The sequence below is a fragment of the Cervus elaphus genome, chromosome 24 (genome assembly GCF_910594005.1).
Source record: "Cervus elaphus chromosome 24, mCerEla1.1, whole genome shotgun sequence".
Lineage (NCBI taxonomy): Eukaryota > Metazoa > Chordata > Mammalia > Artiodactyla > Cervidae > Cervus > Cervus elaphus.
The window spans coordinates 25,130,648-25,147,445 of NC_057838.1; the positions used below are offsets into that span (position 1 = coordinate 25,130,648).

The following is a 16,798-nucleotide window of genomic DNA, read 5'->3' on the forward strand; positions in this document are numbered from 1 at the left end:
AGGCGGCATCAGCTGAAATATCAACAGCTGTTATTTCCTGGGAGAGGTTAGGTCGTTCACAATCACAGTTAGCATGTAGTGATGCTGGGATTTCAATGCATGAATAATACAAGAGATGAAATGCCAAATGACAGAGAAAAGTTTTAAGACAGAATGCTTTTGATGGATGGAAGAGACCATTCCATTACCACTGAACTGATGGAATGAAGGCTTTGGGACAAAGGAGGGAAAAATTATTTTGGAACCCTGCTCAGACCACTACAGGTAAGTTAGGGTCATGGAGAGAACTGGAGGACAACTAGGTACCAAACAGATGAAGAGGAGAAAGGAGGAATTCTGGTTACAAAGGTAGATGGCCCAAGATGAACTTGATGCCTGGGGCCAGCTAACCACCCCATATTTCTCTCAGCTTCAAATCAGTAGAGAATCTCCTAGCCATTCAACCCATGTGAAATACAGCCACACACCTCCCCACCCCCCCCCAAAATAGTCCCTGGCACAATTTTATATTTGAAAAAGAAATTGAAGCCCAGTGTTTACTATTTTTTAAATACAGACCCAAGGAACCAAAGTTTGCAAAAGAAAGGCTGAGATTTTTATTTTAAATGTGTACGAATAAAAAATAGTGGAGAAACTTGTGCGGAGGGCCAGGAGGCTGAGGTGGGAGGGAGGACATTTGGCTGGGGAGCTACCACAGTTTGACAAGTGCCCCCTAGGCTGAGGGCTCCTCACTCTGGCTTACTATCACTATGATACATTTTCACCTTTGAAGATAACTTGCTTCCTTGCCGAAAATTTTCATCATGCTTCGCACTTCTCAAGGACAGTTGTTTTGTGGAAAAAAAGTATTTTGTGGAGAAACAAAACCTAAACATAATTACAGCACAATTTCCCAGCTGTTAGAATGGAAGTATTTTGGAGATTCTATGGTGCACTGGGGAGGGAGCTGCTGAAATAGTTTGGGAGTGTCCTAGAACACCCTCCAGGAAAGTCCTGCAGTGACTGAAAACTGTCCCTAAAAGCCAGCCTTTCAAGTTTCCCCCCTTTTTGTCTACAGATACTTGCACCAGTTTCTAAGGATGCTTAAAGCCACAATTAAGTTTATTCCTTTGCTTGTATGTCAGTTCTTTATTTAAATGCAGTGTTTGTTTTATTTCAATTTAAAAACCTGTGTTCCTCAAAGAAAATTTAAAAAGTACTCGAGGCCAAGAACCTACCCAGTTTTCTACTTGTATATCCGTAGTTCCCACCCTGGGTGCACGTTAAAATTACCTAAATTCTTGTAGTTTAGCGTTGGCCATAGGTTTAAAACCTCTCCAAGCGATTCTAAGTGCAACCAAACTTCAAACCTACTGTATAATTAATCTGGCTACTGGTTATTTCTTTACAGTCGTTTAATACCTAGGGCTTCCAAATTTCAAAATGATCGCCCTCATCCTGTAACTCCTTTTTGAACTATAGAACATATTTTAATTCTTTTTAATGGCTGCATGGTATTGGGCGGAATATATATTAACTAATAATTGCTATCGCAATTTTTTTTCTACGAAAAAAACTCTCATGCATTCCATCCGTGTAGTCTTCATTTTATTTTTTTAAGCGGGAAACTTACCATTAACAGAACTCTTTAAAAATCTGAATTAGACACTGCTAATTTGTCCTCCAAAAACCGCAAAGTATCTTCTCCAGCTTTTGTTCATTCAACACAGGTTTGTTCAGTGCTTTCCCACGAAAGAAAAATGCAGTTTAAATAAGGAACCCGCTCAAGCGCGTAGGTACACAAAGCTGAGTGAGAGCGCCAATTCCCTGCTGGCCCTTCCGCACCGCACACCTCTTCGAAACCTTAGTGTGGCAATCAACCCTCCAACTTCCGCCATTCGCTAGCGTCCGCGCTAGCGCCGTATCCCGTCTTCCGGAGGAAGGCCCGCCCCCAGGATGCACGCCTTTATCGAGCTTCCGCTGAGCTTTCGTTGTTACTGGCTGGATGCGGACTATATAAGGACGTCACTTCCGCCTGATGGTCCTTTCGACGCTGCCGTGAGAGGGGTCCATACGGCGTTGTTCTCGGTGAGTTGCTTTTGGGTTGCCGGTGGCTCCCAGGGCCTTGAGGATAAGCTTCCTGTCCAAACGAGGTATGGGAGCACCTGGGGGCCGACGGAGTGCGTTAGTCTCTTGACTAGGCGCGCTCACGCTCAGACCGGCGGCCTACACGTGGCCGGGCCCGGGCCGGGACGTTCCCACAAGGCCTCGGGAGCGGGCAGAAGTTGAGCTCCCGCCGCGGAGGCCCCGGGCCGGGGTGCCGGTGGCTGAGGGTGCAGAGAGACCACCCTACTCTCTGCGCTGGTTTTGACTCAGATCACGACGCTCGGTTGTAAATCCCGAGGCTTATGCTCCAGTTTTCTCCACCTACTTGAGTTGGTCTCTTCCTTGTTCGTGGTGTTAAGGAGTTAAGGTTCTTGACGAGGTTTTTGTTACTGGAAAGATAAAACGTCGCGTTTCTGTTCTCTCGGTTCGAAATAATTTGGACAAGGAATGCAAAAAAAGTCATAACAGACTGAGGTGATTTCTCTAATGGGTGGTTTCTATGGGAGGTTTCTTGATTAGGGGCGAAGTACACTTTGTTGAAATTGGATGGGATCTGATTGCACCTGATTCTGGAAAGCATCGCACATGCGCTCTAAGAGCCATTTTCCTCTACGAGCGCCCTTCCTGAGAGATTGAAGAGCAGTCACCTGCAGCTAGTATGCTCGACCAGGCCCTGTGGATTTGTGGGCAGGGTTTCCTATTCAGGTGTGACGAGCTTTAATCAAAATCTAATTTATGTTCGTGTTGTAAGCGCCATACTTAACGCTTCATGGTCACATTAAGTACAGAGAAAGGGGGTGGGAGTTGCTTGATATCTGCGGAGATTGAGGAGATTGTCCTTGATCTGGCTTTGTTTTTCTCATTTTAAGGAAAACTAGTAATCTCAGAAGTAATGCCGAAGGTACCACCTTCAGGCTGCTTGAAAATACGCCTATTTACATCACCGTTGCTCACCTTCTGAATATTCTTAGACATGGCTGCTCTTTCACATCTAACTCCTCTGTACCTTGAGTATTAAAAAGTCTCAATTCACTGTTTTCATTTAGTTACCTGGGTGTTTTGTCTGTCTCCACACCACTCTTTGAGCAGGATTTGATTTTCCAAGATGTGGCATAGATCTATTAGTGTTCTGTTTCATCCCACTAGACTGACCCCACTGCCTGACACTGTAGGAGGTGTGGTCTGTGGTTAAGATTTAAACATTAAGACACCTGACTCCCAAGAGTAGAATGTACCATCCCGCTTAAGTCCCTGGAGTTTAAAGGACTTTTGTTAACTATTGTTTTTCAGATTCCCATCGTAACTTAAAGGGAAGCTTTCACAATGTCCGGAGCCCTTGATGTCCTGCAAATGAAGGAGGAGGATGTCCTCAAATTCCTTGCAGCAGGAACCCACTTAGGTGGCACCAACCTTGACTTCCAAATGGAACAGTACATCTACAAAAGGAAAAGTGATGGTCAGTCATTGCTTTAGTGTTACTTGCTTGATTATTCCAGCTATAAGAACAAGTTTTGACACTACTATTCTGACAGGTGGTACTGAGTTGAAGTGAAATTTGCACCTTAGAAGGCTCTCACCAAGTAACTAATGAAAATAGATCTTTAGATGGGTAAGAAGCTTTAAAAGTATTAAGTGCTCTGATTGTTTTTAAAGGAAAAATTCTGAACTCCAGTGGAAGAGTGGAAACTGGTAGGTTGTATGTTGTGGATTGGGCCTTGAATAAGCACAATGTAAAGATAAGGAGAAAGTTTAATAGCTTGAAGTGAAGTGACTCAGTCGTGTCCAACTCTTGCGACCCCGTGGACTGTAGCCTACCCTGCTTATCTGTCCATGGGATTTTCCAGGCAAGAGTACTGGAGTGGGTTACTATTTTCCTCTCCAGAAGATCTTCCCAACCCAGAGATTGAACCTGGGTCTCCCACATTGTAGGCGGACGCTTTACCATATTTGGTTTCTAATAATTTATCTCTCAGAGTGCCTTATAATTTGTAGCTACCATTACGGGTTTGTAAAGCTGATTTCTGAAAGTAGAGCTATAGTTGGGAACAAACATTTTGGTTTTCATGTATGTATCAGAAAAAGTAAATTAGCTTTTGATGAGACTGGAATGCGTTAAGTTGTTCCGCTAAGATAGAACCACTGAAGGATTTACACCTGTGAGTGGCATGGTTTAAAGGAGTTCACAATAAATTTGGCATGGTAGATGACAAGAGGAAAATAATGGTAGGCCACAAATAAGAACGAACTTCTTGGATCCTGCATGGAAGGCTTGAGAGTGGGTTAACACAGGATGAGAAATGAAAAGATGCGTTTTGCACATTATTAAAGCTCAGAGTGGAGGCCAGTCTTGGCCAATGAACTGCTGAGTGTCGGAAGTGTGCTATATCAATGGCAGGATTTTCGCTAACACCAGTAGAGCTTGCCTCTATGACTGGAGTTTGATAGTACTCGCTGCCACATGACTTCATGTTTTTAGGAGAATATTACCTTACAAAGCTTGGTTAGCTCTTAAGAAAACCCTGTGTCCTCCTCTAGGCATCTACATCATAAATCTGAAGAGAACCTGGGAGAAGCTTCTGTTGGCCGCACGGGCCATTGTCGCCATTGAAAACCCGGCTGATGTCAGTGTCATATCCTCCAGGAATACCGGCCAGGTTTGTGGGACAGTGTGTGAGGGTTTTGCTGCAAAGCCTACAGATTTTTGGGGATGTATAGAAAAGCTGTAGCAAACCCCATAATTTATTCAAAAAACATTTGAAACTGGGCTGAGTTGGAGGAATTCCCAAAATTAAAGATTGTCAATGTATTTATCACTTCACATCTGACACTTAAAATTCATGTATGATTGTGTATTTTCCTGTGCCGCTGAATTTCAAGAAATGAAAAAGTGGCATTTTTAGCAGTGAGCTTTGAAGGTTTTAAATGAAACATTGGACTTCCCTGGTGGTCCAGTGGTAAGAATCTGCCTATTAATGCAGGGGACATGGCTTCAACCCTGGTCCTGGAAGATTTCACATGCCCCAGGGCAGTAAGCCCACTCTCCACAAGAACTGAAGCCCCCACCCTCTAAGGTCTCTGCTCTACAGCAGGCGAAGCCACCACAAGGAGAGAAAGGCCACACACCAGGGAAGACACAGTGCACCCAAAATTTAATTACATTCAGGTTTCATTTCTTTTAAAAAAAAAACGCACACTGAAATGTTGAGTTTAAAAAGTTAGAATTAGATCGGGATGGGGAATACGTGTAAATCTATGGCTCATTCATATCAATGTATGACAAAACCCACTGAAATGTTTTGAAGTAATTAGCCTCCAACTAATAAAAAAAAAAATAAGCAAAAAGTTAGAATTAAATGCCAGTTTTTCAGGAAGGGCTTCTGTTGATAAGATAACCCCCACGCTCTGTCACATCAGCAAGAGTAAGAATATTTGCCAGATTAAGTGAATAAAAATAGCTTAATAAACATTGTCTTTTTTTTCCCCTTCATTTTTTGGAAGTTGCTCTATGACACCACTGTATTCCGACTGATACCATGCGATCTTTTCTCCACACCCTGTCCAGCATTATTTGTACACATTTTGATGATGGCCATTTTGAATAGTGAGAACCAGTTCCTCAGTATGAGGGAAATTTACCAGTTGATATTGGCAAGCTGACGTTCTGCCTTAAATGAGTTTTTCAATTGGCCACCTCAGACATTTACTGATAGCAGGTGTCTAATTACAGCCCTGCAGGCTCCTGAAGGCCTGGTGCCCAGGGCCCTGGTTTGAAAATTGCTATTGCAGGAAACGGCCACAAGGAGGCAGGATTTCTCTGCTCAAGTTTGTTTACTCAGGCAACCAGCGCTTCACTGTTTGGGTTGAAAGTTAAAAGTGAAAGATGCCTGAAGAAACACTTAAAAGCTTGTCTGTTGTTATTGCCTGATACTTGTGTTTTTATTGGAGTTGAGTGGATTTACACGTTGGTGTTGGGTGTATGTATGCCTGCCTCTGCGGTTCTCTTCCCGTATAGGGGCTCAGAGTGTTGAGTAGAGCTCCTGTGCTATTCAGGAGGTTGTTGATGATGAATTTAATATGTGATTAGTGTGTATCTGTTAAACTCATTCTTAGCCCTGTGATAGCATATGTTTGTCTTATACTTTTTCTTCCTGGTAAATAGAGCATTAGTACTGATTTTGTGATTCCACCTATAAGTCATATAATGGCCTTTTGAGTCTCTGACTCCGTTTACTTAGTATGATCCTCACTAGTTTCATCCCTTCTTGCTGCCAGTGGCATTTATTAAATTCTCCTTTTCTGGCTGTGTACTATTCCGTTGTCCCGAGCTACCATTTTTTCTTTACTGGTTCTTGTGTGGATGGGCATATTGTTTGCTTGGCCTCTTTTGGCTTGTATAAATAGCAGCACTGCAGTAAACTTTGGGTTGCGTGTGTGTATGTGGCATCACTGCGGTGAACTTTGGGCTCCATGTGTCTGAATTCTGGTTTCTTCCTGATGGACATCCAAGAGTGTGTAGGTCTGTTTTTACATTATTAAAGAACCCCCATTGTGGCTGTTTCCGCTTTACATTCCCACCAGTAGACTAGGAATGAGTATTTTCTCCACACCCTGTCCAGCATTTATTGTTCTGACTGGTGCTGTCTTGATTCCTCAAGCTTCCCTGGTGGCTCAGATGGTAAAGAATCTGCCTGCAGTGCAGGAGATGCGGGTTAAATCCCTGGGTTGGGAAGACCTCCTGAAGAAGGGTATGGCTCCCTACTCCAGTATTCTTGCCTGGAGAATTCTATGGTCAGCGGAGAGCCTGGTGGGCTACAGTCCATGGGGTCCCAAAGAACACAACTGAGTGACTAAAAGGTTTTTTGAACTGATTGCTCAGTGTAGTTTTGATTTGCACGTCTCTAGAAATGAGCGTATTGAGCCTCTTTCCGTGTGCTGCTTCTAAATACAGTGTGAGGGAGATTTACCCATCAAAATTGGCATTCTGAGACTGACTTTTGATGATTCCACCTCCCCCCTTTAATTACCCCAGGCATTTCCTGATGACAGGTGTCATTTACAGCTCTGCAGGCTCCGTGACTTATTTAGTGCCCAAGGCCCTTGTTTGCGGGTTACTGTTGCCCAATCAATATGGCCACACGGTGACAGGATTTCTACTCAGGCAACCAGAGCCTTGGTGTAACTTCTGTTCCTGGAAGTGAAAGTGGTAATGGCACCCCACTCCAGTGCTCTTGCCTGGAAAATCCCATGGACGGAGGAGCCTGGTGGGCTGCGGTCCATGGGGTCTCAGAAGAGTCAGACACGACTGAGCGACTTCACTTTGACTTTTCACTTTCTTACATTGGGGAAGGAAATGGCAACTCACTCCAGTGTTCTTGCCTGGAGAATCCCAGGGCCGGCAGAGCCTGGTGGGCTGCCGTCTATGGGGTCACACAGTCGGACACGACTGAAGTGACTTAGCAGTAGAGTTGCCAGAATGAGCACCCAAAGCCTTATGTCTTTATTTTTTTCTAATGTAATTTTTATTTATTGAAATAAAGTATTTTTTTAGTAACTTTATTTTTTATTTTTTTAAAATGAAAAAGATGATCAGTGATAAGAGGTGCTATTCACAAAGAAGATAGACATCAGAAACCATTAGGCACCTAACAACAAAGAGGCAAAGCAAAACTGAAAAAAAAATAAGGGAAAAGAAAAATAATCATATCGTGAGACATATTAACATTTCTCTGAGCATATTTTATCAAGTGCAGAAAAAATACTTGGAGCATCTTGAATGATGTCATTAATAATTTAGTTAGAATATATTTCTATTTATATTAAGTTATAGTAATTTTATATCCTAAAATTTATTTAAAATTTTGTATCTTACATGTGACTGTTAGATGTCCACAGAACATTTGGAAAAACTGGCTAAGAGATAAACCTTACTAAGTTTCAAAAACTAGAATTCTTTATTTTTGTGTTTCAGTTATTCATATACACACATTATTTTTCAAATTGCTTTCCATGATAGATTATTATACTGACTTTAGTTCCCTGTGCTATACAGTAAGCCTTTGTTGCTTCTTGCATATCTAGTATATATGCTGCTGAAGCAAGCACAGCTTCTTGCATATCTATTTTCTAAGTCAAACAAGTGGAATCAAAATGTCATATGCTTTTTAGTTAGGCAGAAATTCATAAGTCTTCAAAAATATATATACTATGCATATTATTTATATTATGCAAAAGCTTTACTACCATGCTTCATAAATGCTTGAGAAAGAACATTAAGCTAAAAAGAAATGGAGAAATTGGAAACCGTAAACTAGATGAGATGGGAGCACTGAATATGAAATAGAAAAAGTGAAACAAACTAGATAATAGTAAGAGATCCTCACATAACAGTTGTTTTTAAACATTAGAAACATATCTGGAGCACTGGCAAACGTAAAGCAATACCTGGGCATTTGTACTCAAAAAATTCTGAGATAATTCTGATTTGTGCATCTGGATTTTAAGAAGTGATTACAGGTTTTTCTATTAAATGATAGTTTTGCTGGTACAGGATTCTGTTACTTTTCTGTTGGCCAATCATGATACAATGGTATTAAGTGGTAATAGTTACATAATCACAGTAGTGAAAGATGTGGTAAGTGGAAGTGCTTTCCTGCTCGTGTTTTCATCCACCCAGCTGGTCTGTGTCTTTTGGTGCATTTAATCCTTTGCATTTCAGGTAATGTATGAGCCTATTACCGTTTTAATTGTTTCAGGTTTATTTTCTGTAGGTCTTTTCCTTCCCTTGTGTTTCCTGTCTGGAGAAGTTCCTTTAGCATTTGTTGTAAAGCTGGTTTGGTGGTGCTGAATTCTCTTTAACTTTTTGCTTGCCTGGAAAGCTTTTGATTTCTCTCTCCAATCTGAATGAGAGTCTTGCTGGGTAGTGTATTCTTGGTTGTAGGTTCTTCCCTTTCATCACTTCAAATATATCATGCCAGTCCCTGCTGGCTTATAGCTTCTGTTGAGAAATCAGGTGGTAGCCTGATGGGTTGACTATTTCCTTTCCCATTTTAGTGAAGTTTTGAGCTATTATCTCTTCTAATATTTTCTGAGGTCCTTTCTCCCTTCTGGGACCCTTGTAATGGAAACATTGGTATGTTTAATGTTGGCCCATAGGTCACTTAGGCTGTCTTCATTTCTTTTCAGTCTTTTTTTCTCCTGCATTCTGTTCTGTGGCCGTGATTTCCACCGTTTTGTCTTCCAGGTCCCCGTTCTTTTGCCTCTTCTGCTACTGATTTCTTCCAGTGTATTATTTGTCTGTTTGTTTTAGGTCTTTGGTAAACAGTTCTTGCATCTTTTCAATCTTTGCTTCCATTCTTTTTCCAAGATCCTGTGTCACCTTCACTATCATTTTGAATTCTTTTTCTGGAAAGTTGCCCGTCTCCACTTCATTTACTTGTTTTTCTGGGGTTTTATGTCGTCTCTTCATCTGGGACATAACTTTCTGCGTTTTCATGCTGACTAGCTTTCTGTAATGTGGTTTTGTTTTAGTCGCTGTGGACCTGTGCTTGCTTCTCTGTCTGCCCTCTGATGGAGGAGGCTGTGACTTATGTAAACTTCCTGATGGAAGGACTGGTGGTGGGAAAGACTAGGTCTTGCTCTGGTGGCAGGGCCTTGGTCAGTAAGGTTTTAATCCAGTTGTCTGCTGATGGGTGCTCCCAGGGATTGTGCTGCCTCCCTGGTAGTGTTTTGGCTTGAGAGCACCCAGCTTTGGGTTGCAGCCTCAGTGGTCAGGTTAGTGGCGACCTCCAAGAGGCTTTACGTCAAGGAGGGACCTTCTCAGACTGGTGCCCCCATCCCTGTGGTGAGCCCCTGTGGAGCCACTGCACCTTTCCCCTGAGTCTTAGCTGCACACAAGGTTTTGTTTCTGCTCTCCAAGACTGGAGTCTCTGTTTCCCCCAATCCTGTGATCAGATCCCACTGGTCTGCAAGGTCAGATTCCCTGGGGGTTGCCAGTGCCTTTGTTGGATACCCAGGCTGGGAAGCCTGATGTGAGGTTCAGAACCTCTACCACAGTGGGAGAGCTGCTTTGGTGGTATTGTTCTCTAGTCTGAGTCACCCACCCAGCTGGTGTGGGATTTGGTTTTATTGTGATTGTGCCGCTCCTACCATCTACCATCTGAGTGCGGCTTCTTTGTCTTTGGAGGTGGGGTATCTTTTTGGTAGGTTCCAGCATCCTCCTGTTGCTGGTTCCTCAATGGCTAGTTGTGATTTTGGTGCTCCCGCAGGAGGAGATGAGCACATGTCCTACTTCGCTGTGTTGAATCATGGAGTCACGTTGATTTGCAATGCAGTGTTTGTTGTAGGTGTTGTATTAGTGTGAATCTGTTAATCCCAAACTCCTAATTTATCCTTTCCCTGATGGTAAGCTAAGTTTGGCTTTTAATTCTGCGAGGGAGGTTGTCCCTGATAAACTCGTGCTACCAACTTTGTGGTTCTACCTGTAAGTCACTGTAACAACAGACGAGCACAGCCCTTGGCAGGCAGCCATTGCTGTGCCTCATTTCTCCACGTCCTGGTTACTAAGCAACAGGCCTTACTCAGCCATGGGTGGGCACCTCAGTGGGCCCCGCCCACAAGCAGCTGTCAGTGGGGGACCATTAGGGAAGCGACTCAGCCACGGGTCAGTAGTGTGTGGTCATCATGTGGAGCATGAGGCAGATTCAGGTCTTCTTATAGAGCCCCTCCGACTCCCCAGCCTTGGGCCAGCGAGTGAGCGCGAGGGCCCAGGGGACAGACTGGGGACTATGTCCTGCAGGGCTCCAGAGCCTTCACTGAGGCTTTGGCCCTGGCCTTGAGGCAGTGGTGAACCTCTCCCTCATCCCTGTTTCTGTGACCTAATGGCAGTGGCCATCTGCCTGGGTTGCAGTCTGGGACCTAGACCTCCCTCAGCTTTTGTGTGGCCTGAGGAGACTGAGGGCCGGTTGGATTGGGTGCCTGGTTCCCTCGGGGATGACAGCTGGGCAGGATGTGGAGACCTGGCCCTGAAGGAGCTGCCAACTGAGATTTGCCACCTCTTAGCCAGGACTGGGACCTTGCCCTTTCTTGTCAAGACAAAGAGTAACATTCATTTGGTAGAGATTTACAGGAACATTGTTACCTGACCATGACCAGGCCTCAAAAACAAAGGATCAGACACCAAGAAGTTTGCAACATCTAACCACACCCCTCCCTCACCTTTTGCTTTTGCTGAAAGCTTTCAGTGACTTTAGGCGTTCTTAGGGCATGCGCCGTCCATCTGCTTGTGTGAACCTGTAATAAACCTCTTTCTGTTCCAAACTGTAACGGTTAGTATGATTGGTCTCACTTGGCATCGGGCAAACAGGCTTGTGACTCAGTAACAAGATGATGTTGGCCTGTTGTGTCTGACTGGTTCATTTAGTGTGGTCCTCACTAGGTTCATCCAGGCTTGCTGCCAGTGGCGTTTATTAAATTCTCGATTCTGACTGAGTAATATTCCACTGTCCCTGGATACCATTTCTTTCTCCTTTGCCTTGCTGCTGTGGGTGGGCATTTTGGCTGCTTCCTCTTTTGGCTGCAGTGAACTCTGGGGTGCATGTGTCTTTGAATTCTGGTTTCTTCCTGGTAAGACACCCAGGAGTGGGGTGGCAGGGTCTTAGGGTAGCTCTGTTTCTGCTTTACTAAGGAACCCTCAGTTTACAATCCTACAACTTTAATCCACTCTCTGTCCAGCGTTTGTTGTTCGTAGGTGTGGGTGGTGGCCATCCTGACAGGTGCTAACTGATTTCTCAGTGTAGCTTTGATTTGCATGTCTCTACAAAGTAGCAATATTGAGCCTCTTTTCATGTGTTTCTTTTAAACACAGTGTGAGGGAGATTAAACTGTTGAAATTGGCATCCTGAGACTCTTGCTTCTCTTTTTCCCCAATTACTCACCCCAGACAATTCCTGATGGCAGGTGTCATTTACAGCCCTGCAGGCCCTGTGAATACTAGGTGCGCAGGGGCCTGGTTTCCAGGTTGCTGTTGGCCCGAAATGGTCACATGGTGGCAGGATTTTGTGGAAGTGCCAGAAGAAACACTCCAAATCTCCTTTCACATTAGAGCTTGTTTTTTATTTTCTAAGTTTTTTCTTTTTTTTTTTTTTTTAAATGCTTATGTGTTCATTTGTTTGGTCGCATTGCCCTGGTTCTCAGTTGCAATCCCCAGGGTCTTTGACCCTTGTGCCCCATGGGGTGTCTTAGATGTAGCATGTGGGATCCAGTCCCTTGACCAGGAAAGTTCTGAATTTTATTTTTTATTGGAATAAAGTAACAACACTGTTTGTTCTAGGTGTACAAGGTCGTGTCCAGTTATGTGCGTGTGTCACCATCTTCAGATCTGTTTCCATGGGATTAACATATACACACTAACAAGTGTAAAACTGATAGGCAGCGCGACCTACTGTATAGCGTGGGACTCTGCCTGTGCTGTGGTAGGTCTCGTTGCCTATCAGTTTTACACATATTAGTGTGTATATGTTAATCCCAAGCTGTGGCTTAGATCCTAGGCCTCAGCTGCAGTTTCAGTCCCCCTGTTTTCTGGCAACCTGGTGGTGTCTGCCTCTGGGTTCAGCGAGGCCAAGGTTGCAACTGGAGCTCGTGAGTAAAGGCAGGGGCTGCCCTGGCGACCTCGCCTCTTCTCATGCCATGCCCAGCAGCACTTCCCTGCTCACGCAGGCCCGCCCCTTCCCACGAGCACGCCCCTCTGCAGCAGGACTGCGCCCTGTCCTCCTCAGTGTGTGCCCCCACCAACACCAGTCTTGCCTGGTATCTCCTCTGAGCGCAGCACTCAGCCCTCACCTGGACTCACGTGGACACACGTCTCAGGCTGCACTGCAGGGCGATGGCACAGACCGTCTGCGGGTCTCTCTGTCCCGCCTCCCACAAACCAGTCATCTTTGTACTGAGCTGCTGAACCTCCCTTTTTGTTCCAATTAATACCCCTGCCAGTGAGGGAATGTCAGGGTAGCAGGAAACGTTTCCTCTTTTTCAGGTACCTCCCCAGAGGACTGCTGGTCCTGCCCCACTTCCTGTTTTTTGCCTCTTCCAACCCTGTTCTGTGGAGCTCTTTCTTGCCCTTTGAGGTGTCCTAGGTGTTCTGTTATACGTACAAATGTACCTTTATACATATACAAATATGTAAGTGTACTTTTATTGTAGTTGTCGGAGGGGGTGAGTTCTCAATTCTCATTTTACTCAGTTGTCGTGATTAGGCCTCCTTGCAAGAGGTGTTTTACCTGGGATTTATTCCCCTTGTGGCGGGCTTAGTCACTGGAATTCTTTGGTGAGACACGTGGGTGATGGTTTTAATCACTGCTGTAGAATGAGCTCAGTGACCAGTCTGTGCTTCCATCAAGGAAAATTTACTACCTAGGTTACAGAAGTGCTCTGGTGGTCAGATTCTACATGGTGTGTTTTGATTCTGTGTCATTTTTTTAGCCTCATGAGGAATTTGGACATATAGGAGTCACTAGCCCCAGTTACTCCTAAGTGGTACTTGAACCAGGCTGGTTTGCTGTGGAACCAGCAGAAGTGAGGATGTAGTGAGCATCAGATAACCTGAGGGAAGAGCATCCCCAGCAGAGGGCCTGGGTGGGGGGCCATGCTTAGCGTGTTTTTCTTTTTGTTCTAATGTTTCCAGGCAATAAGTGGAAGATGGAGAACAGCCTGCCTACAATTCAGGAGACCCCCCGGGTTGATCCCTGGAAGAAGGGGATGGCAACCCACTCAGTATTCTTGCCTGGAGAATCCCACAGACAGAGGAGCCTGGCAGGCTATAGTCCATAGAGTCGCAAAGAGTCAGGCACAACTGTGTGACTAACACTTTGATTTTTCATAGAACAATTAACTAGTAGATGTTTTGAGGAAGGATTTGGGGGAGTTTCCTGCTAGATGGCCAGCTCGGTGACATAGCAGACGTGGTGCTCCATGTATCATCGCAGGGCTCCTGTGGCACCGTCCCTGGGACACTTAACTCTCTCTGTCGCTCCTTCCAGCGAGCTGTGCTCAAGTTTGCGGCTGCCACTGGGGCCACTCCCATCGCTGGCCGCTTCACTCCGGGAACCTTCACTAACCAGATCCAGGCCGCGTTCAGGGAGCCAAGGCTTCTGGTGGTTACCGATCCCAGGGCTGACCACCAGCCCCTCACAGAAGCCTCTTACGTTAACCTGCCCACCATTGCTCTGTGCAACACAGACTCTCCTCTGCGCTACGTGGACATCGCCATCCCGTGCAACAACAAGGTAACAAGCTTGTGACTGCACTGGAGCCGGCCGCTAAGTGCTCCAGCCACGGACCCCCCTCTGCACATTGTTAGAGCTTGGAGTTGAGGCTGCTGGCCCATGGACTCACAAGTGTAGGTAGTGTGCTACACGAGGGGCAAGTGTTTCGCTAACACCACAAGGGTCCCTGGCCCAATGAGTGGAGTTGGATAGTAATACTTGCTACAAAACTATGATTTTAAGGAATGAGAGCTTATTTAAGGAGAGATGAAAACATTTAAAAAATACCTTTTTTTCTCTTCAATATTCCTAACTCTTCAGGCAGTACTTGACTTTTCTGTTTTCTCAGTTGATGTATCCTGCTCTGAGATCCTAAAAAGGTGGGTTACCTATGGTTCAAACTGGTCATTTGTCACTGATCTCAAACCTGGTTACACATAAGAATGGGGCAGAGGTTTTCTTTTATTTCTACCAGTATTCAGGCACTGACCCCATTTTGTTGTGTAGAGTGCAGTCTTAATTAAACCCCATGATTCCAGTGGCAGACAAGATTAAGGACCAGAGATGGAGAACAATCTTGGTACAAACTTTGAATTGTTTTAATTGGAGTACAATTGTAAGTGTTGTGTTAGTTTCTGCTGTCCTACACACACTTTCAAACTAACAGACGTCTACTCACATGGTACCACGGGACCTAGGTGATGAGGGAACGGGTTAGGTGGAGATTGTTTGGGGTTTGCCAAGTATCACTTTAATGACCTGGCGCTCTTGCAGGGAGCGCACTCAGTGGGTCTCATGTGGTGGATGCTCGCCCGGGAAGTTCTGCGCATGCGTGGCACCATCTCCCGAGAACACCCATGGGAGGTCATGCCGGATCTCTACTTCTACAGAGATCCTGAAGAGGTGAGCTTCGTCCACAAAGGCCTGTTGTCACTCACATAAGTACATATCTGGTTACTTTATATGCAATGACAGATTAGTTTCTGTTCTTGGCAGTAAAAACTAAAAATATTTTCCTCAACTAGATTGAGAAAGAAGAGCAGGCAGCAGCTGAGAAGGCTGTGACCAAGGAGGAGTTTCAGGGAGAGTGGACTGCTCCAGCCCCCGAGTTCACCGCCACTCAGCCCGAGGTGGCAGACTGGTCCGAGGGCGTGCAGGTGCCTTCCGTGCCGATTCAGCAGTTCCCCACGGGTACGCATCGAGATCGCGGGCATCCGGCCTGATGTGTCTGCAGGGATACAAGCAGATTGGTGGGGTGGGATTGCAGAAGTAATCTGGGGGTGTGGCTGATGACCTCCTTGTGTTTTCTCAACAGAAGACTGGAGTGCTCAGCCTTCCACCGAAGACTGGTCTGCAGCTCCCACCGCCCAGGCCACTGAGTGGGTAGGAACCACCACGGAGTGGTCGTAAGCTGTTCTTCAACAGACTTCCACCAAAATGGAAAATAAACCGTTTCTAAAAATTTTGTTCATTTATTTCAGTCTATGGGATGGACCCACCTGGTATGAAAGCCTTGCTCAGCCTAGTGTGTGGCACTAGGGACAGGAGATGTTTCTGGGCCCAGGTGTCGTCCTCAGCAGAGGGTAGTATTCATGGGGCTGTGGTTCAGAGCAGCTGGTCCTGAGTCTGGGCCTGTGGCCAGTGCTCATTCTGTCGTTCCTTAGTGTATAATTTTAAGATAGTTTTAAATAGTAAAATATGTCATGCATGTAGTTGATCTAATAGACATACCTGTGTATTCTTGGAGAATAAAGGTCAAGTTAAAGCCTCTGAAGCCAGTTAAACAGGTTACCAAGTACAAGGTGCCAAGATTGGGAAAGTCTATTCTAGCTGCTGGCTTCTGAAGTCATGAGCTCTGCTCCTGCCATCCTCTGAAAAAAGTAAAGTGATTAAATCAATTAGGAATTCTTCAGTTTGTTTTGAGCAGCGTATAAATGGAATCGTATTTTCTATGGCTTGCTTGTTGCCATGTTTCGGCCATTACCAGCAGAGCTTCTCTGAACATTTTTTTACAGATCCTGGTGCACAGAAATTTCCTCACGGTTCACAATCACCAATAGAAATCCTCTGAAAACACAGCCACAGTCTTTAGCACTTTCTATAGAAAGCGCTGTCCTTTCTTCACAGCTCAAAACTGCAGGGTCTGATGCGGCCGCCTCTTCCCACTGCTCTCCTGTATCTGTCCCCTCCTCTCCTGGGGTTTCTACTCCACTGTGGCACCAGCTGGGACAGGCCTCTCTCCTCCTGTCCAGGGTATTAACTGCTGAGCCTCCGACATGGTCACACACATGTTAACCTGGCGCAGCTGCACCATATAGCCAGATGGGATTGCACTGACTACAATCTAGCACAGAATTGATTCACAGCATTGAGTTTTTCAGTATTACCTTATTCAAAGAGGTTGTATATCTTTGGTAAATATATGCCTATATTCTTGGGATATTTTAAATTATACT

At 45.0% G+C, this 16,798-nt stretch overlaps 1 protein-coding gene and 2 non-coding genes across 4 annotated transcripts; all 3 read left to right on the forward strand.

Annotated features, from left to right (window-relative positions):
• Positions 1-1,986: 1,986 nt before the first annotated feature.
• RPSA (ribosomal protein SA) lies at positions 1,987-15,804 on the forward strand. 2 transcript variants are annotated; one of them, XM_043885621.1, is made up of 7 exons: positions 1,987-2,067; positions 3,376-3,541; positions 4,621-4,739; positions 14,118-14,363; positions 15,117-15,245; positions 15,368-15,533; positions 15,658-15,804. In XM_043885621.1, exons 2-7 carry the CDS (start codon positions 3,409-3,411, stop codon positions 15,750-15,752), a joined length of 888 nt encoding a protein of 295 aa, XP_043741556.1. In that variant the 5' UTR covers positions 1,987-2,067; positions 3,376-3,408; the 3' UTR covers positions 15,753-15,804. The 2 variants fall into 2 exon arrangements, with proteins under 2 accessions (XP_043741556.1, XP_043741557.1); XM_043885622.1 differs by having other exon boundaries at positions 2,028-2,132.
• Positions 4,397-4,547, forward strand: LOC122683367. Its single transcript, XR_006337714.1, has one exon. It is a non-coding gene; the product is annotated as a small nucleolar RNA SNORA62/SNORA6 family (small nucleolar RNA).
• LOC122683369 lies at positions 14,423-14,572 on the forward strand. Its single transcript, XR_006337716.1, has one exon. It is a non-coding gene; the product is annotated as a small nucleolar RNA SNORA62/SNORA6 family (small nucleolar RNA).
• Positions 15,805-16,798: the final 994 nt, after the last annotated feature.

Bases quoted from the DNA above. Each gene is read 5' to 3' on its own strand.
- RPSA (XM_043885621.1), top strand. From the start codon at position 3,409: ATGTCCGGAGCCCTTGATGTCCTGCAAATGAAGGAGGAGGATGTCCTC. The intron at 3,542-4,620 runs GTCAGTCATTGC...GTCCTCCTCTAG, and splicing joins CTACAAAAGGAAAAGTGATG to GCATCTACATCATAAATCTG. The intron at 14,364-15,116 runs GTAACAAGCTTG...GCGCTCTTGCAG, and splicing joins CCATCCCGTGCAACAACAAG to GGAGCGCACTCAGTGGGTCT.